The sequence below is a fragment of the Hylobates moloch genome, unplaced genomic scaffold (assembly GCF_009828535.3).
Source record: "Hylobates moloch isolate HMO894 unplaced genomic scaffold, HMol_V3 SCAFFOLD_16, whole genome shotgun sequence".
Lineage (NCBI taxonomy): Eukaryota > Metazoa > Chordata > Mammalia > Primates > Hylobatidae > Hylobates > Hylobates moloch.
Window position 1 is genome coordinate 32,654,054 of NW_026652291.1, and position 24,911 is coordinate 32,678,964.

The 24,911-nt window shown below is 47.7% G+C and overlaps 1 protein-coding gene across 3 annotated transcripts in view; it reads left to right on the forward strand.

Annotated features, from left to right (window-relative positions):
* Positions 1-24,911, forward strand: part of DPF3 (double PHD fingers 3) — a 281,914-nt gene that overhangs the window by 192,229 nt on the left and 64,774 nt on the right. For all 3 annotated transcript variants that reach the window (XR_009210195.1, XM_032179261.2, XM_032179258.2), the window contains exon 7: positions 11,464-11,601. Coding sequence is in view for 2 of the 3 variants with exons in the window: in XM_032179261.2 (XP_032035152.1) it covers positions 11,464-11,601 (138 nt within the window). In the remaining variant the exon portion in view is untranslated. The remainder of the gene's footprint in view (positions 1-11,463; positions 11,602-24,911) is intronic.

Below are 24,911 nucleotides of genomic sequence, written 5' to 3' on the forward strand. Positions count from 1 at the left end.
GGGGAAGTAATTTTGGGAGCGTGATGAAACTGACATATGAGTTGGTGGAAATGGCAGGAATCCAGGCAGAAACGTCTAACAGATGCTAATGGACATTTGTTGTTTCCTCAAAGGAACTGAGGAGCTTACACTGACATTGTAGGTGGAAGAAGGCCTACCTCAGGCAGGGGGCGGGGAATCACACTGGATAGCCTGGAACTCACAAATAAAGCCTGCTCAGCATTTGAGGCCGCACTGATGTCCTGGCATGGGAGGTGTACAGAGATCTTGAGAGGATGCTAGCAAGATTCCCAGAAGCCTGGGGGCTGCCTCAGCTTAGGGTAATCAGGTCTGATTTTTGACCTTTCTCTTTTTACCTTCCCCAGAAATGTTGACAATGATATTTATTATTTAAATTATTTTTATTGTAAAAGTGAAAAGAGAATTTGGTTTCACTCTTAATTTAAGCTCATTGAGGACATGCTAACGCAGGACTCACTAGAATCAGGAATCAAAGACACCAGCCTGCAAGGGATGGCAGTTGGAAGAAAGTGGCTCCGGAGTCAGAAAGCTAGGATTTGAATCTTTACCAGGTCACTTCCTAGCCACGACCTCAGGCAAATCACAAAACCACTTTGAGCCTTGGTTTTCTGGTCTGTTAGGTGAGGACAATAATATTAACCTTAGCGGGTTTCCAAGAGGGTTCAATGAGACAATGTGTAAAAACAATTAGCTCACTGCTTGGTTCATAGATATTTTCAATAAATGTTTATTTTCTTTATACCGAATCAAGAAAAGGTACTTATTTAACACCCAAGCCAGGGCCCCAGTTGTGTTCTGTGCCCTAGCTGCTGCAGGATCTAGGGGAGTCGTCTGATCAAGTTAAATGAATGATCAAAAATAGCTGATGTTTGTTGAACATGTGCTGTGTGCCAGGCACTGGGCTGAGCATTGTAAGAAGATGAACTCCTGCAGTTCTCACACTGCCCCCATGAGCTACAAACTGTTATTGCCCTTGTTTTACAGATGAGGAAACTGAGGCTGAGAGAGATTAAGTCACTTCCCCAAGGTCACATTGCAAATTAGCTGACCCAAGAAGGCAGCCTCCCGAGTTCACCTGCATTCTGTTACCTGGCTTCTCAGCAGGGCAGGAAACATTCCCATAACACATGGAGTGCTTTGGTTTTAGGGGTTTCTGCATTCCCCTGCTGAGGATCCAGAAATCAGGTGATAGAATATTTTGAAACGAGAGTCTGGTTGCTTGTCTCTGTTCTTCCTCACATCTACTAAATTCCCAAAATAAGCAGGACACTCTCCCTTGATGAAGACACAGGACTTTTGGGTCACTGGAGTTTGATAGATCCTGGGTCACCGGCAGGCCCCAAGGAATGTGGCTGTGAAAAATCAGGGTGTTTTACCCCACCTCTACCCCCAATCCCCTGTGTCTCCATCCAAAGGAATTCAGCTTAAAATAAGCATCAAGGGTGGCCTGAAAGAACGTATGAAGCCACGGGATGGCAGCTGCCAACCGTGCAGGGTGGGGTGGGGGGAGGTGGGTAGAGCCAGCCCCTGGGAGCCTCATCATTTTCTTATCACAGTTGAGGAGATAATAGCTTCAGGACCTACAGAGAGTTGTGAAGTGCTAGAATGCAAAGGACTTAGAGATCATCTGATCCAACCCCCATATTCTGCAGATGAGAAAATCAAGACCCAGAAAGGTATGAATATGTCCAAGGGTGCATAGCGGGCTAGAATCAGACCCAGGGCCAGATCCCCGGTCTCTAGAAGGCCACTGAGTCTGCTGGCCTCTGAGCTTCAAGGGCAGGGGAGGGAGGAGAAGCCCACCTGGGGGCTGGATCCACTGCTGGCTTTTGAGAAAAGCCTGGCCAGTTGAAGTGGCTGTGGGATGAACAACTGTACCCTGCGTACCCAGTCTGAGCAGGTGGCTTTTGGAAGTATCTCCTGGGCTTTATCCCGATCTGAGTTTGTATCTGGGAGTCACACAGGGCTTTTCTCAGCTGGGGCTTCTCCCTGCTCAGGGGAATTGGTTGTAGGAATTCCTCCATCCCCCAGATGGTTCTGCAGAGGGAAGACGGAGGGTCGTTGGGAGGTGTTGGTGGCCCCAAACTTCTATGAACCGGTCTGGTAGGGTGTGAATATGTGTCAAAATGGTATCTGGCAGGACGTGGGATTCCACTCAGAAAGGCTGGATGGAAGGGAATTTGATGCCAGAGTGATTATGAAGGTGTGGGCAAGATGAAGGTGCTGACAGGGAGAGCGGGAAGCCCTCCCTATCCCCAGCTCCAAGGAGCAGGGGAGACATGGGGTTCCCAGAGCCAGGCAGGACTGGAGTCTTGGAGGTGGGCCCCTATACAGTCCCTGTATAGCACAGTGCCCAAGCAGGGCAGGGCCCAAGTCCCCACATGTTTTTCTTCCCACCCTCTGTTCTCCTGCTGGTGCCTCCTTCTTGCCGAGAGCAAGGGAGCATGGGTGAAGCAGGCCACTGGGGTGGATGGGGAGGGAGGCAGTGCCAAGCAGAGACTCACCAGCGCACCTTTCAGTCACATGCTTCAACGGCAGACAGACCTGGGCTCAAACTCTGGCTGTGCCATCCAGAGAATTGCTTAAACTCCCCCAGACTCAGTTTTTTCATCTGTGGAATGGGGATCCTTGCCTCCTGAGCTGTGAGATTCTGCATGGGAATGGGTGCTGCCTGATGGTAGGTGTGTTGCCTTGGAGGCACCGGCAGATGACAGGCACAGTGGGGTCTGGGTGACAGATGAGGGAGTCCAGCTGCAGAGAGAAGGAAGTGGTGTCCTCAGGGTTGTATGTCAGTGCCACAGGGCAGAGCTGGGAATAAGATGTGGCTGGTGACTGGCTGGTGACTCCCAGGGCCCAGGCTTTGTCTCTGGGTTGCTCATCCTGTAATTGCCTTCAGTCACTGCTTTCAGTCTCTCGGAAACCACTGGCTCAGATACCCACTGTGTGCTCCAAGTTGGGCTGATGAAAATGTGCCAGAGTCATTAAGTTATCAGTGGGGAAGGCAGCCGCTTCTACCCGGCAGGAAGGATTCTGCTGTCTGCTGCAGCGGCTTTGTTCACACAAGCTGCCCCTGATTCCTCCTCCTCCCCGCTCCCCCTGACCCCCGCCCAGACTAGGAGTGAGTAGAGTAGGATTAAAGGGGGTGGGGGGCGTGCAGTAAATATTTTGGAGCAGCACTGAAGGCATCCGTAACTCCAGACAGGAGGTCCTGCATGCAGAATCCAGTTCTGGATTGGGAAGTGGGCAAACACTCCTTCTGCAGCTTGACAGATGGATCCGCTCCAGGGGGAAGGAGAAAGAGAAGGCAAGCTGGACTTCCCTTATTGTCACAGCCACTGCTCCCCATGTGCACCGTGCCAGGAACACAAAATCCAGGTGCACGCCTGCCAAGGTGGAAAGAAGGACCTTAGGTCGTGCACAGGCAGGGCTGACGTCCCAGGAGTGGTGGCTTCAAGGTGCATGATGCAAAAACGCTTGCCTCCGGGGAAGGAGAGTGGGAAGATGGGGCAGGGCCCTCTCTGCTGCTTCAGCACTCCTGGGGCTCAGGCTGATTCCGCACGACAGATATTTCCAGAGTGAGAATGCCGACATGATAAAAGGAGAGCAGATGGTTCCAGTACTTTATTTTCAAAATGTTTCTTTTCCCACCCTCTTTTCCTTGCTATTCCACTCCAGACTTCAGAGGAGAAATAACTCCCCACTTTGGGGTTTATTCTCTTTGTTGGGCCACTTTGACAGCAGTGGTGATGAGAGCAGCTGAGAACAGCCATGACTCCCCATGAGCTGGGCTTTGTTTTAAATGCATTCCCTCATATGGGTCTCTCTGCGGGGAGCAGGTGTGCTGTCATGATCCACCTCGTTTTACAGAGAGGACGCTGAGGCACAGAGAGGATTAGTAACTTGCCCAAGATCACAGAGTCAACAGCGGAGCTGGGACTTGAACCCAGGCAGTTCAGATCCAGCCTGCCCACTTACCTGCTGCAGATTCTGCCTCTCTGAGGGCAGAGCCGATCTAGAAGCCAGGCCTGGGTGGTTGATGGCACTGAGATGATGACTACTGAGCAGCTAATCACTCTGGCCAGACTTTCAAGATTATTTCAGAAGGGAATTTTATGCCTGACTTAGGGCTGGTTGGGACCTGGGTTCACCTTGGCAGCTCTCAGACTATCAGGTCAGCTATTTGGAGTAACTTAGTCTCAGATCTCCACTCTGAACCCAACAGGCTTCTAGAACTGGCTACGTGATTTGTAGGGTCCAGTGCGAAATGAAAATGCGGGGGCCCTTGTTCAATAAATATTAAGAATTTCAAGATGCCAACAGCAGGGCATTAAACCAAGCGTGGGGCCTTTCTGAACTCAGACCCTGTCTGGATGCACAGGTCACAGGCTCACGGAGCTGGCCCACGGTGCTTGCAGTGACAGGAAGACATGATTAAACACAGAAGGAGAAACAGTGTTGGCTTTTCTAAGCCAGTCAAAGCAGGATTTCAAGACGTTTCTTTCCATTGTAATGAAGCAGTTTGATCCTGATGCAATCCAACTAAAATAAATCTTGGAAGTCTTCACTCTTCCTCTTGCCCCTATGATGAAATCATTCCAAGGACTAAGACTTGGGAGTCAGAATAGGCTGGTAAAACACAGGCTCCACCCCAGTCTCCCCTGACCCTAAGCTCCCCTCCACCCACCAACCTCCCTCTTTCCTCCTCCCACAGCTGGCCCCGTCAGCACTTCCTCATTTCTCGGAGCACCCTGCAGTTGTGCTCCTCGGCTTTGCGGATTCTCTTCTTGCTAAGGCAGCTTCCCAGTTTCCAAATCCAGTGATCTCTTCTCAGTCTCCAACCTTCTTGACCCTTCTCAGGCATCTGATTAATTTATTACTGTGGCTCTGCCTCGGTGCAGAATCTCCTCATCTTTCTTTAAAATGGGGATGCAGGTTGCTGTGAGTCAATTTACTTGAAGCACTTGGAGTGGGCCTGGTCCATGGTAAACACTCAATAGCTGTTAGCAGGAGCTGTGACTGGTGGTGTCATTGTTACTGTCGTCTTGAAACCCTATTCCTTTGGCTTATGTTGCTCACTCCTGTGTGAGCTTTTCTTAATGATTATTAATTTTTTTTTTTTTTGAGACAGAATCTCTGTCACCCAGGCTGGAATGCAGTGGCACAATCATGGCTCACTGCAGCCTCGATCTCCTGGGCTCAAGTGATCCTCCCACCTCAGCCTCTTAAGTAGCTGTGACTACAGGAGCATGCCACTACACCTGGCTAATTTTGAATTGTCTTTTGCAGAGATGGGGCCTTGCTATGTTGCCCAGGTGGGTGTTGAACTTCTGGCCTCAAGTGATCCTCCTGCCTCAGCCTCCCAAAGTGCTGGGATTATAAGCGTGAGCCACCACACTCAACCCTTTCTAAACAAATTTAAAAAAAATCAGTTTCTCTTTTTCTACCAGTTTCTTAAGATCCTGGTGTTTTCTGAGTTCTATCCTGTGTAGGCACCTCTCTTTTGTCTCTCCACAATCTCTTTTTGATACTTTTCCTCATACTTATAACATCCATTGCCACCCTGCCAGCTCCAAAATCTACGTCTCTTTCTCAAGCTTCAGGTGAACTCAACTCATTTTCTTCCTTCTTTAAATCTGGTTTTCCTCCTTCATCCCTCTACCCAGTTGCCCACGTCAGAAACATGGGCATCTCTTTGCTTTCCGTGGTTGGCATTGAGCACCTGCCACAAGTGCTGGTCATCGGGACACAGCACCTGTGGATACACAGCGCCTGCCATGCTTGCTGCTAGTGGGAGAGACGCATACAGATGCTTGTCCACTTATGGTAGTGCTATGTCCTGGCAAACCCATCATAAGTTGAAAATATCCTAAGTCGAAAATGCATGTCATACGCCTAACCTACCAAACCTACTAAACCATAGCGTAGCCTAGCCTACTTTTTTATTTTATTTTTTTGAGACAGGGTCTTGTTCTGTCACCCAGGCTAGAGTGCCGTGGTGTGATCTCAGCTCATTACAACCTCTGCTTCCTGGGCTCAAGTGATCTTCCCACTACAGCCTCCTGAGTAGCTGGGACTATAGGTGCACACCACCACACATGGCTAATTTTTGTATTTTTTGTATTTTTGTATTTTTTGTATTTTTTTGTAATTTTTGTATTTTTTGTAGAGACCATGTTGCCTAGGCTGGTCTTCAACTCCTGGGCTCAAGGGATCCTCCCACCTCAGCCTCCCAAAGTGCTGGTATTAGAGGTGTGAGCCACCGCGCCCAGCCCTATCCTACTTTGAAAATGTACATTAGCCTAGAGTTGGGCAACATCATCTAACACAAAGCCTATTTTAGAATAAAGCATTGAATATCTCATGTAATTTATTGAATACTGTACTGAAAAACAGAACAGTTGTATAGGTCCTTGAAGTATGGTTTCTATTGAATGTGTATTGCTTTCACTCCATTGTAAAGCTGAAAAATCAAAAATCAAACCATTGTAAAGCTGAAAAATCAAAAGTCAAACCATTGTAAATTGTGGACTGTCTGCATTGACACATGATTAGTCCTAGGAAGGCAAAAAACTAAGGTTGTAATTTTGATTGGAAAGACTTCCCTGGGGGAGGACATTTGAACTGAGATCAGAGGGATGATTAGACCTTAATCAGGCAAATTGGGGATGGGGACATTCTAGGCAGAGGAAAGAGCTTGTGTGAAGAGTCTGTGGTGGGAAGAGAAATCTATAATAAACGAAAAGCCAACGAGCAGGAGGGCTGCGTGGAGGCAGAACGGGGTGTCAGAAGAGGCTGGAGAGGTGGACGGGGCTGGGTGGGACATGGCCAGGAAGGCCATGTTAGTCTTTCTGCGTTCCTCCTTGCTTTCTTACTCACTCCCTCTTCCACCAGGTTCTCTCATTAACCCCTCTCCCACTCCATTTTCCCTCTCCATGCACAAGTCCTCATTGTTGCACAGATAAACAATTGAAATAGCCCCTCACCACCTTCAAATCCATATTCTGCTCTACAATCTTAAGCAGTATTTCTAACATGTCGATCTGCTTAAGTTGGTCTTCAGGAGAGAATCCTCTCCTGGCTGCCCCACTGTCGGGATAAAGCCCTGCTCAGCTTCTTCTGTTATTCTTCCTCACATCCACCCCAACTGCTCCACCTCTTCAACTTTGTTAGACTTCTCGCAGCTCGCAGAGGTGATAACTGCATGTGCTTTGAGCCCCCTTTGCCTGCTGAAGTCCTGCTCATGTCAGGGGCTCCTTATCTGGGAAGCCGTACCCCACTCGCTCAAGCCAGTTTCCTGTCCCCTCTTTGATGTCCCTCTTTGCCTGGCACGGACTCACCCTGTATCCAACCCACCTCCACCTCCAGCAGATCTCTGCTAGACTGCGACCTCCTCCACGGTGGGGTCTGGGGCTTGTTCATTTTTGTCCTTCTCGTGGCACAGGGTGGGGCACATATTAGGTGTCTAATAAATATTTCTTGAATTGAAGACCTGGTGATAGAAGAATGACATGGTACAAATACCCGGTTAAAAATGGAGCTCCATCCAGAGGGCTCTTTGTGAAGAAGTCTGGCTTCTGGGACCTCCATGTATTGTCTGGTCCTGATTCTGCTAATAACTGAACAAAGGTCTCAAGGCTGCCTGTCCTGCCCCTGCCTGCCACAGCCATCCATCAAGAAGGGCATGTGGACATAGGGTGGGTGGAGTCAAGCCTAAATAGATCCAGCCTTCTGGCCCAGTGGGTCTCAAACTTTAGTGTGCATCAGAATCACCTAGAGGGCTTTTAAAAATCTAGATCACTGGGCCCCACCCCCAGAGTTTCTGATTCAGTCAGTCTGGGGTGGAGCCCAAGAGTTTGCATCTCTAACAGGTTGCCAGGAGATGTGGATGGTGCTGGTCTGGGGACCACTGTTTGAGAATCTCTATTCTAGCAAAAGGATTTGCTCTAAACATTATTACTTTCTACCATGTTGGGGAAGGAGATGGAGCTTTTTGCTTAGGTTTGGTTTTGTAGATTTTTAAGAACAATTAGTCTGAGCTTGATGTGGTAGAAGGATTAGATTCTACAACTTGCCTCTTCCCCCATCTCCTGGCCTTCCCACAAAGTGGTTCTGTATTCATTCATGAGCCACTCAACAAATATGTTTTGAAGGCGTAGTATGTATATGTCAATATGTAAGGTGGAGTTGTTGATATCAAGATGAAATTGATATGAAACTGTCCTTAAGAGACATAGTGCAGACATAGCCATAATTCAAGGAGTCTAAAGGAGAAATGCCTGTTCTGAATGGTAGTGAATTCCCTATCAGTGGAGTTGTCCAGAACAGCCTTCTAGAGTTAGTGGGAATAAAACCCTTCTCTAGATAGACCAAATGACCATTAAGATCCTCAAATTGTGTGATTAAGCAACAGTGATGACTGACATAACAAAATGGCACAAGTGAAATGCTGTGAGTTTATACTGGGGATCTGCAGAGGCAGCTGAGGCCTCTTTGTGTAAATACTGATATCATTATCATTACTTTTAATAAGCATTTATTCCTTACTAACAGTATGCTTGGCAACTAAATGGATTTATATGCAATGACCCCATAATTTGCTGTGTATTAACTTCAGGTTATCTAAAAAGCTAAATAGAAAAAGCCACAAGCATATCCAGAGTGCATCTCAGGGGCCAATTTGGGTCCAGCTTCCTGAGTCACATGGAATTGAGATGCATAGCACTATTTTATTTTATTTTTTTAATAATATTTATGAGAGAGAGGAAGAGAGAATATATGAATGTGAGTAGCCAATGATAGGCCTATTTATATTAATTTTTTATTTTTTTAGATTCAGGTTTGTTACATGCATATATTACATAATGCTAAGGTTTGGGCTTCTATTAAACCCATCACCCAAATAGTGAACATAGTACCCAACAGGTAGTTTTTCAAGCCTTGCCCTCTTCCTTCCCGTCCCCCTTTTGGAGTCCCCAGCATCTGTTGTTTCCATCTTTATGTCTGTGTGTACCCAGTGTTTAGTATATTCCATGGAATATTACACAGCCATAAAAAAGAACAAAATCATGTGCTTTGCAACATGGATGCAGCTGGAGGCCATTATCCTAAGTGAACTAATGCAGAAACAGGAAACCAAATACCATATGTTCTCACTTATAAGTGGGAGCTAAACATTGGGACTTGAATTTATAGTCACTGGGTCACCAACTTGAATTTCAGACTCTCATCTTGCCTTAACAAAGAAGTCCAACCAATTGCCAGATTTTATAATACGAGGCAAGGGTCAAAGTCCCTCTTTTCAGGAAGATCCAGTACTTAAGATGCAGCAAAAAATGCTGATAGCCCTTGCCCCTCATTTACCATTTATTGAGCATCTATTATGTGCCGGGTATTGAGAGAGCTGCTTGCAAATGCTATTTATAATCCCTTTACCCATCCTTCAAGATAAGTACTGTTGTCCTCATTTTCAGATAAAAGAAAAGGCACAGAGCTACAGCTTGTCCAATTTCGTGCAGCAAAACTCTTCAATTAATTTTTAGAAATCAACATGACCATAAAATTGAAACCTAATAAAAGATAGTCCAAAAATTATAGATCGAGCTCAAGTCTTAGTACAGATTCAAGATGCAATATTAGAAAGCAGAATGCAGCAGTATATCAAATAAATAATATACTCTGACCAAATGGAGTGCATTCTAGGAATGCAAGAATGGTTCAATAATAGGAAATATTAGGAAATCAATGTAATTTACCTTATCAACAAAGTAAAGGAGAATCATATTATAGTAGCTGCTGAAAGGGTAGTTGATAAAATTCTCCTATAATAAAACTCTATAACAGGAATAAGAACTACTTAAATTTGGTAAAGACTAAAAATTAGCCAGATACATCGTTCTAAACAGTGAAACACTAAATCCGCCTTCATTAACATTGGAAATGCTTGCTTTTGCCATTTTAAAATATTGTTTTGGTGGTTCTTACAAATGATCTAAGCTAAGATAAAATAGTTTATGTAAATATGGGGAAGAAGAGGTGACATTATCTTGGCCAATGTTTGTCTACTGAAAAAACCCCAAGAGAATCTGGTAGGAAGAGAAACTCTTATCAGAAGTAATAAGGGTATTGGATAAGATGACTGGATAACAGCACTTCTCTATACTCTCAGGACCACACATCCAGTGAACCTCAGCAGCTGGAACTGGGATTTGAACCCAGGCCTGATGCTAAAGTTGTGCTCTTCCCACCTTGTGAAGCATTTATGCTTCCTTGTATGACTCGGTCATGTCAGCACAAGGGAGAAGTCTTTTAGCATTTGTAACTTTCAGGCACTCCAGCAGAGCAGGTTGGTTTGCTCTGATGGGGACCCAGGCTGGGGGGCAAGCATAGAAGGTTGGCATGGACATTTCACTGGGAAGACTCTTGAGGTTTCTGCTACCAGCAATGCCATCCCCCTAGGGGCTGAGATAATGAACTCTATGTGGGGAGGTTGAGGGTGGTAGTGTGACCTTGAGCCATTTAGCCAGACTTCTGCTTCCCAGAAACTGAGCATCTAACCAACAGAATTGCTGCCCTTTCTTCTTGGCTCCAAGAAGGCACATTTCGATTGCTCACTGCCCTTGGCTCAAACTGCCCCATTTGAGAGGTAGTACTTGTGAGAGCACCTTTTACAGATTTGGCTGCCCTGGGGCATCAGGGGCACAAGCTCTTGGTGACTACACCCACCAAGGATGCTTTAACTCCATGGCGTTCATGGTGGAAGTGCAGCATGTGTTTCTGGCACAAAATCACTGGGTGAGACATCAAAAGGATTATCCAGATAAAACTTTTCTACTTCTTGCAGAGGCCAACCATGGGGTGGTGGAAGGGACAGTGCACAGGAACCCAGGAGACATGGGTTCTGGTGTCGCTGCCACACTAGTTGTGTGTTCCTGGGCAAGTCACTTGGCATTGCTGGGTCTCACTTGCCTCATCTGTGTCATGGGATGTTGGATTGGGTAGATTCCCAGTGCCCTCTGAATTCAACGTCATAACAATTACCCTTACAAAGTGCCTGACACCGTTTTAAGTACTTTGCACAGATAAACTTATCACAATGACCCTGTGAGGTAAGTACTGTTATTGTTCCCATTTTATCTCGGAAGAAACTGAGGCACAGAGAGGTCAAGTGACTTGCCCTGGGTCTCACAGCTAGAAACGGTGGAGTGCTCACACAGCTCTTAACCTCATATTTTACTTTTACAGTTTTTCTTTCCATGAGCTGAGTTGTTATAAGGGTGTTGGTTCTGTTGGGTGGGGGAAAGGGGTGTTGGGATGGGAGACAGTTTTAAGGGAAGCCTGGCTCTGGGGTGGATGGATGGGATCACTGTTTGGGAGAATGATAGCGGTGGCTGCACAGGTTGCTAATATTTGTATCTCTCCCTTTTTTCCTCTTTTCCTCTATAGTCTGTGGCAAGCGCTACAAGAACCGACCGGGGCTCAGCTACCACTATGCTCACACTCACCTGGCCAGCGAGGAGGGGGATGAAGCTCAAGACCAGGAGACTCGGTCCCCACCCAACCACAGAAATGAGAACCACAGGCGTGAGTGCCTACTTGTTAGGTTGGGGCAGTGAAGAAGTGGGTTAGACAGGCTGGGGAGCATTCCTTGTTCCTTTTTCTCACTGCTGACATCTTCTGGTAGCAACCGTTGAGTGGTCTCAATGTGCTGTAGTGTGTTGGCCCTTTCAGCCAGCCAGCCAGCTGCCCCTGCAGCTCAGCCCAACCCTAGGCTTCGCAATAGCAGGACTGGGCTTACACACCCTGCTCTGCTCCCAGAGAAAGGAAGGTGAGTGTTAAGCAGAAGAGAAAGTCCTTACCTGGCCATTGTCAGATGCCAGACCTACAACTCTTTTCCCTCAGCTCCTGAAGAGCCAGCCACTCAGACTGGGTTGGGCATAGGTCATAGGTGTGTCAGTTCAGACACACATTCAAAATGCCTGCTTGGCCACTAAGTGCCTTAGAATATTCTTATCTATTGCTGTGGTTTTGTTGTAGAGGGGAGGGGATCACATTTTGGTACAGGGCTCTCCTGCCTTAGAAATGCTGCCTGGAGACCCCATGTTCTTTGCTTCAGCATTCAAATGGCAAATGGGATCTGGGTGGATTTGTCATTTGGGATGTTGGGCTCTCAAGACCCAAAATGATCTTGAAGATTTGTGTTTCCATTTCTGTGCTCTCCTACCTCAACTTCCAATTATGAATTAGGGAATCCAAAGGGGCTTAGCATTTTCCACTTGACTTTCCTCTAGAACATCCCTTATGATCTCTGGGCCTGCAGAAATCTCAACATGGACATGGGATAATGGAATCTTTAGAGCCTGCTCGAAGATGTGGGCCACACTGAGATCTCTCAGTGAAGAATATTCGTGGACAGGCCATGTGTTTTTCATTTTGTTCAGAAGATTTGGTGGTAGGTGTTCTGAAAGTGAACAACTCAATGCAGTGAAAGGGATCAGATCTTTAAAATACTCAGACTCTAGGATTAGAGGATGCATGTTAGCCAACAACTTAGTCAACTGATGTCCACTGGCCACTTTCACCAAGTATTTGAAATAATGAACACACCTGTGACCAAGACCATTCTTCGGATTAGTGTGGGGTCTCCCTTAACCTCCACCCCACTTTCCCCTTGTAACATTGCCTTCTTTATGGGTTTGCTAGGGTTCTCGTAAGAAAACCCCACAGGCGGGGTGGCTTAAACCACAGAAATTAATTTTCTCATAGTTCTGGAGGCTGGACGTCCAAGGTCACGGTGCTGGCAGGGTTGGTTTCCTCTCCTAGACTTGTAGATGCTGCCTTCTCCTGTCTGCTCGCACAGTTGTCTCTGTGTGCATGCATGCTCTGGCATCTGCTTTTGTGTCCACATTTCCTCTTCTTCTTTTTTTTCTTTTTTTCTGAGAAGGAGTCTTTCTCCGTCACCAGACTGGAGTGCAGTGGCGTGATCTCGGCTCACTGCAGCCTCTGCCTTCCAGGTTCAAGAGATTCTCCTGCCTCAGCCTCCCGAGTAGTTGGGACTATAGGCACTCACCACCACCCCCAGCTAATTTTTGTATTTTTAGTAGAGACAGGGTTTCACCATGTTGGCCAGGGTGGTCTCGATCTCTTGACCTCGTGATCTGCCCGCCTCGGCTTCCCAAAGGGCTGGGATTATAGGCGTGAGCCACCACGCCCAGCCCATTTCCTCTTCTTGTAAGAACACCTGTCAGATTGGATATTAGCGTCTATCCTAAGAAGCCCATTTTAACTTTACCTCTTTAAATGCCTCTTTAAGGACCCTACCTCCGAACCAAGTCACAGTCCAAGGTACCATGGGTTACGCTTTCAACATAGGAATTTGGGAGCAGGGAGGGGATGCAATTCAGCCTTCAGCACCTTCTTGAATTTTTGCTCACTTCCAAGGTGCAAGCCTTTAGTGCGACAGACCCTTGCTTTCTCACCTGCTGTTGTCACCTGGACAGAACCTGAACAGCAGAGCAGGAGGTGCCCCCCAAGCCTTGCCCGCCTCTCCTTGCCAGGGCCTGAGGAGCTCCAACACTGAGACCTTCTCTCTGGGAAGAGCTTTCCTTGGTCCAGTCACCCTTGTCTTTCAAAAAGGAAAAGATACTGACCTGTACTGAGGCAGCCGCTACTTGCATTTCCCTGTCTCTCCTCTTTTCCCTGGTCTAAGTGACCAAGAGGTCACACGGAGCTGTTGTCTCCCACCATGAGGAGGCTGAGAAGAATCTCCTTTGATTTTGGTTGCTCCCTGAAAAGTGTTTCTTCGCCATTGTTGCGCTCTCTAAAGTGTTTATTAGCTTGATAACCTTATTTCTCACTCCCCTGTGCTAGCTTATCTCCTTATATGTCTTCTCAAATGTCAGGCCATTTTGTTCCTTTATTCATGCCCTGGGGTTTGGAATGCTTCTTGTCTGTCTGTGTCTCATTTTCCTTTGTTCTCCTGTAGCCTCATTATGAGCCGGGTGTGTGTGTGTCTATGCGTGTGTGTGCGCGTTTATGCGCGCGTGTGTGTGCGTGCATGTTGTATGTGCACGTGTGTGCATGTGTATACGTGTTGTGTGTGTATGTGCTTGTGTGTGTGTGCGCGTGCATCTGTGTGCACGTTGTGCGTGTGTGCGCTTGTGTGTGTGCGTGTGTGTGTATTGTGTGTGTACCTGCGTGTTTGTATATGTGTTCATGCCGTGTGTGCGCATGTGCGTGTGTGTCCGTCCATGTGCCTGGTGTTTGTGGCTGCACGGGGAGGTGTGCTGCAGACCCGAAGTAGAAGGAGGCAGCCTCCCCAGCGATCCCTGTGGTCCCCTCAGGGTTGGTTGACTTCTGAGACCAGCACTCGGGTGTGGATCTCCTCACGAGCCCTCGTGGGCGGGGGTGTTTGGCCTTCTAGTGTCCTCCCCTTGAGGCCACACAGCCTTGCTTGGGAAAGAAGCTGTGCCTGTCTCCCCTCGCCCTGCGTGGAGATGTGGAGACGTCTGCCTATGAAATTTCATGGGTGGCTTGTTCTCACCTCTGTGGGCTTGTCAGTGAGCGGCATACACTCCAACTCCCCCTCCCCTTTTTCTCTTTCTCACCCTGCTGAGGAGAAAGTGGGCTCTGCAAAAGGGAACGTTTGCCTGGCCAAGGGTTTAAAACCTCCTAGAAAATAATAGGTATTCCCAGGCAGATCCGGGGCCTCCCCACACGAAGAAGGTTCCAGAACCCTCACAAACACCTTTTTAGTGACATCTCACAGTGCCCTTCTCGAAAACTCTGTGATTAACCCAGTTTTGCTAGTGGGGAGGGTACAGCAGAAAGGCCTTTAGTGCCTGCAGAAACCATCCTTTCCCCTGCTCCCAATTTCTCTGGACAAATCCATGAGGCAGCTGGTCATCCCAGGTTCTCTGCACCACGCACACCGCTGACTTGCTCGCCGCCCCGAATGTGTGCTCTGCTCCCTCCCACATTCCCCTGGTGAGCAGCCCCCTGACTATTTTCTTGTGAGCACTAATTGCCAGCATCATTAATACCTAGTCATTAGCTGCTCCCACTGTTTGGGGGTAGGGGGTGGCTCCCATCCATCCTGCCCCTAAATGCCACTGGGGCTGTGTGCTGAATTGGATGTGACAGCTCGGCAGCATCCTAAGGTCTCAGCTTCGTGATCCTCCTTTGGTGAGGCTTTTGGAGGGGAGGGGCAGGTAGGAGAGCTTAATCCAAGAGGCTAATCTGCGGCTCCCCCAGGAGAAGGTCTGGACACCAGTGAAGTGGAAATGCTGACTTTTTCCCCCTTTAGCAGAGCTGCAGGGTGACCCAAGCTGCATGTGAGTGGAGGCCTAATGGAAAAACAGCCCTACAGACACAGGTTTGCAGGGCCAAGGGCAGCTGGGTTCGCACCACCTGCAGCAGTAGCGACCTTTTGACTTTGGTCCTCCTGCTGTCGCTTGCTCTATCGCCCCCCAGCTGTGTCTTCAGCAGAGCCCATGGCTCATCCTGCGCCTGCTGCTGCTGCTGAAAGGGCAGAGTGGACTGCTGGAGCCGGCACTGACCTTCCCCGCCCCCGCCCATGCTGCCCTGTGCTGCAAGCTCAGCAATCCACTGCCACTCCTGATCGCCTGGCCCCCAAGCTGATGCTCTCCCGCCTTTGTTTCTCCCTTAGTCTCTCATTTTCTCCTGAGTATACATTTCTTGTGTTTCCTGTACATTTGTCCCCTTTCCTGTGTGCCCTTGCCTCTCTGCCTCAACTACAGGAAGCCAGGGATGCTTGGAGCTCAAACACTCCCCTTTGGGAAATAGTGATTTTCTGATGGGGTCCTCTGCATGTGGGCTGCATCCCACCCTCTCCCTGCGTGAGGCTGGGTGCCTCTTCTGCCTCCATTTCTTTTACCACCTTCATCTACTTTTTGCAAATGAAATAAATGACTGTGTGTGTGCACATGCATACGTACACACACCTACACATAGATGTACACATACATGAATAAAAGGAGGGCAACTGGGGAGGATAGGACTCTGAAAGATGCACTCAGAAGCATACCATTGTGACTACTTAAATGCAGCCTTGGTAGGGAGCCCCAGTGGGGTAGAGTAGCAGAAAGAGATCTGGACTAGAATTCAAAACCACCTTAACATAGGCTTGTGATGTTAAACTCTTTGAACTTCTTTTTACCTTCTCTGCACAGTGGGAATTGATTATAGATGATGTTTTTGAGGTAATTTTTGGAGTGAGGATAGACATTTATGAAGTCCTGGGCCTGGATGAAAAGCTGTGTAAATAAATTCAGTCTAATCCATCCATGCATCCATCCGTCTGTGCATATGTCATCCATCCATCCATCCATCCATCCATCCATCCATCCATCCATCCATCCATTTATCAACCCACCCACCATCCCACCCACCCACCCATCCATCCATCCATCTCATCTGTCCATCCATCCATCCATCCATCCATCCATCCATCCATCCATCCATCCCCATCCATCCATCCATCCATCCATCCATCCATCCATCCATCCATCCACCTATCCATGTAATAAGCATGTATTGAATATTGTCTATATGCTGGGACTAGGGAGGACAGGCATAAATAGGACTCAGCCCTGTCTTTGAGCTCACAGTCTTGAGTGGGAGTGTGCAATGGGGTGTGTACAGAACCATGAGGGAGTTCAGGACTCAAGGGCACAGGGTACTTTCTATGCCTTAGGGCAGTGGTATTCCAAGTGTGGCATTAGCATCACTTGGGACCTTGTTGAAAATGTAGATTTTCAGGTTCTACTGGATGTCCTGAAACAGAGACTCCAAGGATGGGGGCCAGCAGTCTGGGTCTTACAAAGCTCTCCAGGGCATTCTGGTGCACACTAAAGCTTTAGGACTACTGCATTAGGGGATTTGCAAAGGCTTCACTGAAGAGGTGGCATTCAAGTTAGCTCTTGAAGAATGAGAAGGAGTTTCTTAGGAGGGAGAGGGCTTCCAAGGTAGAGGGAACTGTACATGAAGGCAGGCAGGTATGAAATAGCATGGCACGTTCAGACAATTGGAAGTCATCGGGTCTGATAGTAATGTTGGATTTAGAGGATGCAGAGGAAAGATGGAAATGTAGTCAGGGGCCACAGTGGGAAGCATCTTCTATGCCCCTCTGTGTAGTCTTTATCCTATAGACAGTGGGAAGCCAGAGTAGCAATTACTAGAAGGCAAGAACAAATAACTTATAAAAACGTCTGTTTGGAGTCTTATTGTTATACGTTGTATCTCTTTTATTTAATACCATAAGTAAATATAACATACTCTCTATAGCATACTCAGAGCTCCTAAGAGGGAAATTAAAAAAAATATGAATCATAAAATTTATTTCCAGCTGATTTTTCAAGTCTGTGGAATTGAAGATGGGTTGTCCTAGGTTCCTGGAGGTCTCAGCCTTTTGTGCAAGTGTGGTGTGCCTGGTGCAAAGTTAGGCTTTTCATCTCTGTTGAGAGAAAAAAAAGCCCCAGCTCTAGCACGCCTTTGGAGGGCATATTGTACTCTGCAGAGCTGAAAGGGGAGAACCAAGTTGATTAAGGGTAATGTCTGCTGATTAGATAATCTGAAAATTAGTCTGATAATGTGCAAATTATCTAAAAGAAGCATATGATGTCATTGCCACACTGTTGGGAAAGATCTAACAGATGTTAGTCTTCTGACATCTCTTGTCCTCCAACATATGGCCTGGGGGCAGCCAAAAGCTTTAAGAGATAGAGTGAAAATTACCTTTGAAACAAGCTTAGAAATTTTAGATTACGCTGAAAGGTGACTGAAAAGCCATAAACCCCACACAGCCAACTGCGTACCTAAACTTGACACCAGAAATCCAGCCTTTGTTATTAGAGGAGACAGAGGAAAGTTTAGATACAGAGCTCTTTCTGGGAAATTGGGCTGCTTCTTCCTTCTCAAAGAGTAAATTGGGACACTAGCAACAGGTGTTCTTTGGAGAAATTATTATTTAACTAGAAAGTTTTCAGATTATATAGCAAAGAATCCATAGAGTTGCTCTGGTCCTTGCAGGGGATACTTGGGGCTCATTTTCTGGCCTCAAAGGTCATCTACATCCTTGACCCTGTGGCTGAGGGAATGGCTGTGGAGTTGGTCAGTCCAGGGTGTGAATGGTGACCCTGGCACTCTGCCATCTTCCAGTGGTGCAAATGTGGGCCACTTACCTACACTTCTCTTCTTAGTTGCCTCGTCTATAAAACGGAGGTAATAATCCTCTTGACTTCATGGGATTGCTGTGAGTCTTAAATGAGATAATGTGAGTGTTTGGCACCATGCCTGTAAACACTAATGTCCCATCTCTGTCCCGTTTGGGCCCACAGGCATGTCTGTGACCACAGATGGCTCATCTGAGTCGTGGCTCCGTCTGAGCGCATGTGATAGGACTTTGCCACCACTGTGAAGCTAACTGCCTGTGGGGTGTCATTGGCATCAGCAGTAACTATCAGAGCCTGACCTGGCCCTGGCCTATCCTTAGCTAAATCTTAGATATGGGACACAGATCCTTCTAAACAGGCTCAATATGAATATTTATTAAGCACTTACTGTACATGCACTCAGTTGTTGGGAGAAGTGCAACTGGACCTCCAGAAAGGGATAACGTGGTCTCAGCCCTGGGAGAACTTTTGGTGCAATTGTGGAAATAAGACAGAGGCATAAAACTCAGCCAGAGAAAGCTGTGGAGGGCAATCTAGACAAGTGTGGCACCCTTCTATTTGCCATGCCATTGCCCTAGGATTGGGCCTCCGCATGTCTCTTGGCTGTCTCTGAACCTCTTTTATTTCTCTCACATTTTGGGCCTAATTACCTAGAAATATGCAGGATTGAAGAGACCCACATACCAAACAGCAACAGTGGCAATGGTACTTGCTTGCATTCCTTAAGTATGTCAGACATGGTGCTAAGCATGCCACGTGTATCTCATTCCTTCCTCACAATAACCCTACAAGGCAGGTGCTATATCCCCCAGAGGACAGCAAGGCACACAAAGACCAAGTCATGTATCCATGGTCAGGGAGGATGAATGCGAATTCACAAGTCATGCATCACTTACTGGGAGAGTTTACTTACTTAGGTCTTTGATTTTTCCTGCCTTGTTAGAAGTAAAATTATCTTGCACGTAGAAGAGGAAAGAGGGAAAGAGATGATGGAACAACTACTAGGTGTCAGGCATTTTACACACATCACCTCATGTTATGATCGTAAGTCCATTAGGGACATGTTATTATTCTCATTTTACAGACAAGGAAACTGAGGCTCAGAGAGGTTGAGTAACAGACAGCAGGGTGGGAAGCTGAGATGTGAATGGGCTTGAGTTGGATACCATTCAGTTATGTGAGGACTTTGCAACCCTGAGTGATGGGCCCTAGTCCCAAGGCTTGGATCTTTGTCATGATCCTACCGATGTCACTTAATTTTTGCCTCAAGACCAGTTGTCTAATACATCATGTTGCATTGTGGCTTTTCAAAAGAGATGAACATGTTAATAGGCACTGTCTTAACAAAATTCCATCGACTGCGTGGCTTAAACAACAGGAATTTATTTCTCACAATTCTGGAGACTGGAAGTCCAAGATCAAGGTTCTGGCAGAGTGAGAGTGTGGTGAGGGCTCTCTCCTTGCAGATAGCTGCCTTCTCATTGTGTCCTCACATGGCCTTTCTTTGGTGTGTACGGGTGGAGAGAGAGAAACAAGCTCTTTGGTGTCTAATAAGGGCACTACTCTCATTACAAGGACCCCACCCTCATGACCCCACTAAACCTAATTGCCTCCCAAAGACCCCTTTCCAAATATCATCCTTTTGGGGGTTAGGGCTCTGACATATGAATTTTGGGGATGAGGGACACACTTCAGTCCATAGCAGGCACATTTACTCTTCAAAGCTCTTTACTAACTTTGGCTGTTTGGGATGTTTTATAGACCCTACCCCTGCATTACAAATTCTAGGTCATACTTTAATTGGTAAATGAGTTTTTTTCTACAGAAAAAAAAATCACACATCATTCTATTCCATAATTTTCCTGAGTCTTTCTCTCTTATTCTGTGTCTCACTGTCTTTCCTGGCTCTCATTTTTTTTATCTTCTAAACTTGCTCTTTAAAAAAAAAAAAAAACACTTGAGCCTGAAGTGAAATGTTAGGATTCATCCTTGCCTCTTGGTTTTCCTTCAATCTTCCAAAATAGACCCTACATTGTCTCCCTCTCTCTATCTTCTGGCCACCCCTGGCTTCTGCCTGGGTCGTTACAACTTTTTTTTATTGGTCTCCCAGCCTCTAAAGTAGGCTGTGGCTCATATCTGTAATCCCAGCAGTTTGGGAGGCCAAGGTGAGCAGATTGCTTGAGCTCAGGAGTTCGAGACCAGCCTGGTCAACATGGTGAAGCCCCATCTCTACTAAAAATACAAAAATTAGCCAGATGTGGTGGTGCACGCCTATAATCCCAGCTACTCGGGAGGCTGAGGTGGGAGGGTTGCTTGAAGCCAGGAGGTTGAGGTTGCAGTAAGCCGTGATTGTGCCACTGCACTCCAGTCTGGCAGACAGAGTGAAACCTTGTTTCTAAAAAAGTATATATATGTAAAATATAAAGCAGGTGATGTCACTCCCTTGCTCTCAACACTTTCATCACATTTCAATACGACCCAAACTCCTCATCTTGTGGGTCTGTGTTTTGCATCTGACATGGTGGTCAGCAGCATCTGGGGCTTGGTGACAGCTTGTCCAGGTTTGCCCAGCTACAGCACTGAAAGCCCCACGCCCTAGAACCGTCTGTCCCAGTCAAACCTGGATGTGTGGCCGCCCTACCAGGGGAGCTTTTAAGACATGTAGAATCTCAGGCTGTACCCTGGATCTATGAATTCCAACCTGAATGTTAACGAGATCCCCAAATGATTTGCACAGCAAAATCTGGGAAGCCCTAGCCTGTGAGGCCCTGCATGTCCACGTCTCTGACTCACCTCCCCTCAGGTGCGTGGTTGCTTGAGTTCAGAGCCAAGTGAGCCACTGACTAACATGTGACCTTAGCTGAGCTGCATAGCCTCCATGTGCCTCATGGATCACTATGTAAAATCAGATCATTAATGGCATCTATCTCATAGGCTATGATGAAGATTAAGTAAATGACTTCCAGGTGACATAACTGTCACACCACATTAGAGCCATGTTTCTCAAGCTTGAGGCTGCATCAGAATCACCTGGAGCATTTGTTAAAGCACAGCCCACCCACTGGATCCCACCCCCAGAGTTTCTGATTCAGCAATTCGGGCCCTGGAATTTGCTTTTTTTTTTTTTTTTTGAGATGGAGTCTTGTTCTGTCACCCAGGCTGGAGTGCAGTGGCGCGACCTCGGCTCACTGCAACCTGCACCTTCTGGGTTCAAGTGATTCTCTTGCCTCAGCCTCCTGAGTAGCTGGGATTACAGGTGTGTACCACCACACCCAGCTAATTTTTGTATTTTTAGCAGAGGCAGCGTTTTGCTATGTTAGCCAGGCTGGTCTCGAACTCCTGACCTCAAGTGATCCACCTGCTTGGCCTCCCAAAATTCTGGGATTACAGGCATGAGCCACTGTGCCTGACTGGGAATTTGCATTTTTGACAAGTTCCCAGGTAAACCACTACCTTACAGAAATCTAGCTTTCCAAGACTGATGTTCAGTCAGTCAACTTCCTTTTAATTCCTTTTTTCTTTTGGATGCACTGAGCCAGGTAACTGGCCAGGAGTCAGGTTGTACTGTCAAATTGAAGGGGTAGCCTTGGTTTTTGCACTTTTCCTAATGCTCCATCCCATGTAGGGCAGACGTCTCTGACTCTCAGCACCAACTTCCCGGCCTGCCTTTGGAGTGCGCCCCTGCCTGTGCCCCCATCCTCAGGCTGTGCTGCCCCAAGACTCTGTGGTCTCTTGATTCCTTCCAAATCCTCAGGTCTAAAGCAGAAGGCTCATGCTTTCCCTTTTCTTAAATACGGCTTTCAGTCTGAAGAACAAAGAAAATGCTGGTCCCCTTGCAGACAGAGTTCAGTGGTCCTAGTGAAGAGGGTTGAGAGGGCAGGGCTGGGCAAAGCAAAACAAGGGGCTTGTTGAATCCTAATTATGTCGATAATAATATCCCGACAACTTAAACAGACAAAATTCATCCAGCTCTAACACACCAAGCTGTCTGGAATTCATTAAGGGGAGTGACATCACTTTGTTCAGAGCCTGGTTGATACAGTTGCTCTCAAATTAACGTTTTCTCCTTCAACAAACTCATTTGGTAGCAATCACAAGTTGCCACATCAGGGCATGAACTGACCCATATCACCAAACACTGGAAAACTGAAATATCTCATTACGTGTCAAGGAATGAGATATTCATCTCAGTGTCATCAACACTGAGAACATTCCTAAGCTTTTTTTTTTTTTTTTTTTTTTTGAGACAGAGTCTTGCTCTTGTTGCCCAGCCTGGAGTGCAATGGCACAATCTTGGCTCACTGCAACCTCTGCCTCCCAGGTTCAAGTGATTCTCCTGCCTCAGCCTCCCGAGTAGCTGGGATTACAGGCATGTGCCACCACACCTGGCTAATTTTTGTATTTTTAGTAGAGATGAGGTTTTGCCGTGTTGGCCAGGCTGGTCTTGAACTCCTGACCTCATGATCCACCTGCCTTGGCCTCCCAGAGTGCTGGGATTACAGGCGTGAGCCACCACACCCGACCCATTCCTAAGCTTTACTTGGTCTTTTTCTTACTATTCTGAAGCATTAATGGCAGACCCAGGATTGCCCACCTAAAGCTGGAGCACAAAGGACATTCCTTGGGGGCTGTGTGACCATCTAGCCCCAGAGCTGGTGACATGGTGCACACACTCCTGGCAAATTGTTGTGGCCTTTTGGCAAATCGCAAATTACAACTCTCACCAAATACATCCGTCAAGATGGAGACATCAGTGTGAGTGGATATGTTTTCTGCTTTTACGGCACAGTTTTTAGGAGTAAATATTCACCAAGTTTGTCTCTAAAGAAGTAAGCGTTGGATAAAGATGGAGGAAAAGAAGGCAGGCAGAGGAAGGATGGAGGGTTGACTCCACATTTTGAGATATTTATATTATTTCTACAGTCACCAAAACACACAGCAAGATGGGGCCTTTGTTCTCACTGGCTGCTGCTGAGTCCCTGGTGAGACACGGAATGAGACTCAAGACTCTGGGCCCAGTTGAGCCTGGGGATTCTTGATGCCTTCCATTCTGGTTGACTAAGAAATGCCTGAGAGAGAGGATTCCTGGGGGAGGCAGATGCAATGGCTCTCCACACCACAGCTTTCTTCTCTCCAAGGGGCTCCAATATTTCTCCTTCTCACTTCTTTTGTGCCTTAATACAAGAGGGACTTAGGATGGTCACCCCATGCTCAGGGGACTCTCCGTGCACTCAATTCCTAGTCATTAACTTCCCTTTGCCTGGCAGATTTTTTTTTTCTCAAAAAGCCTCTGTGGTGATTTGTCCATCCTTTCACTCAGCATTGATTGTCAGCTCTGTGTCACTCACTGCCGGCCAGGGGCCAGGGATACAGCGGTGAAGGACATGGCTCCTGCCCTCAGGTAGCACATGGCTAACAGGAAAAGAGGCATTTACATGAGTATAGAACAGCGATGAAGGGCTGGGTTCCTCTGGGTGTGGAAAACTTGGCTTTTCTGTCTCTTTTTTCACCTGATTATAATGCTTGAATAATAGGCTTGAAAGGGACCTCAGGACATCACCTAGCGTGTTCTCTTGCCTCTAGATCATCAATGCAGTCAAAACCCTGGGCCTAGGGGCCCTTCCCTGTGTGCAGAGGCCTCTCCAGAGAAGCCCGCCCTCTGGCCATGGCTTTAGTTGTTAGCCACCTGCCTTTCCAGCTCTCCTGTGGCATGTGCTGCCATTCCAGCTCATCTTGTCTCACCTTGTCCTTGACAGTGCGGAGTGTGACAGTTTATCAGCCCCATCCATAAATGTGAGGACTCATGACAGCAGCCCTGGGCCTCAGCGCCTTCCACATCCGCTCCGGCACAGTCCCCTTTACTTTCCCATATATTCACGGTGTCCTTAGAGCTGGTGGCAAGATGGCCTGTGGGGAGAGCGAGTTCTCGGCCATCGAGGGCTCTGATGGTTGGAGGGTCACGTGGGGAGCGGGTCCTACTGTCTGCTTCCCCTCCAGGCTTCCAGGCCCCCTGCCCCTCCACATTTGGGAGGAAGGCTTCCTTTGTCTTCCTCCTGGAGCCCTGGGGCGGGACCTGAGTTGCTATTAGGTGGCCAGGGAGAACCAGCCTGAATGAAAGCCCCACACTTTTTATTCCTGGGATCTGTGGGATTTATTTTTTCATCAGTTCTAGGGAAGCAGTGAAAAAAGGTGTCAGGCCTGGGGGATAATTTATATGAGTAAACACGACCGGCGAGCGGGAGCATGAGAATTAAGGCCATTTATCCCGGCTTTGATGCTCCCTTTGCCCTCTGGTCCAGCCTTCCCCACAGTCTCTATCACACCACTTTTAACCCTCTCCTTGCTCTGCTCCACGCTGGGCCTGCCGGAGCTCCTCGCAGCCTCCTTCCCTCCCCAGCCCGCCTCCCCCTCCTCCCGCAGCCCTCATTAAAGGCTGGGCAGAGGTAGCAGGCCGTGGCAATGGCCTCCAGCTGAGGCCTACTCCTGATTCTGCAGGGAAGGCACGTCGGGGTCCACCCTTGCTCCCCACCCTTCCATCTCCGGCCCCCAGGCTTCCTCCCCTGGACTGGCCTAGCCAGCACGTCCCGCCTGGCCGGCCTGGGCTGCCTCTCCGCTTTCCCTCCTTTCCTCTCCCCTTTTCTTCCCTCCGTCGTCCTCTGAAGATGCGCTCTGCACAGCCAAGTGGCACGGGGCTAGCATGCT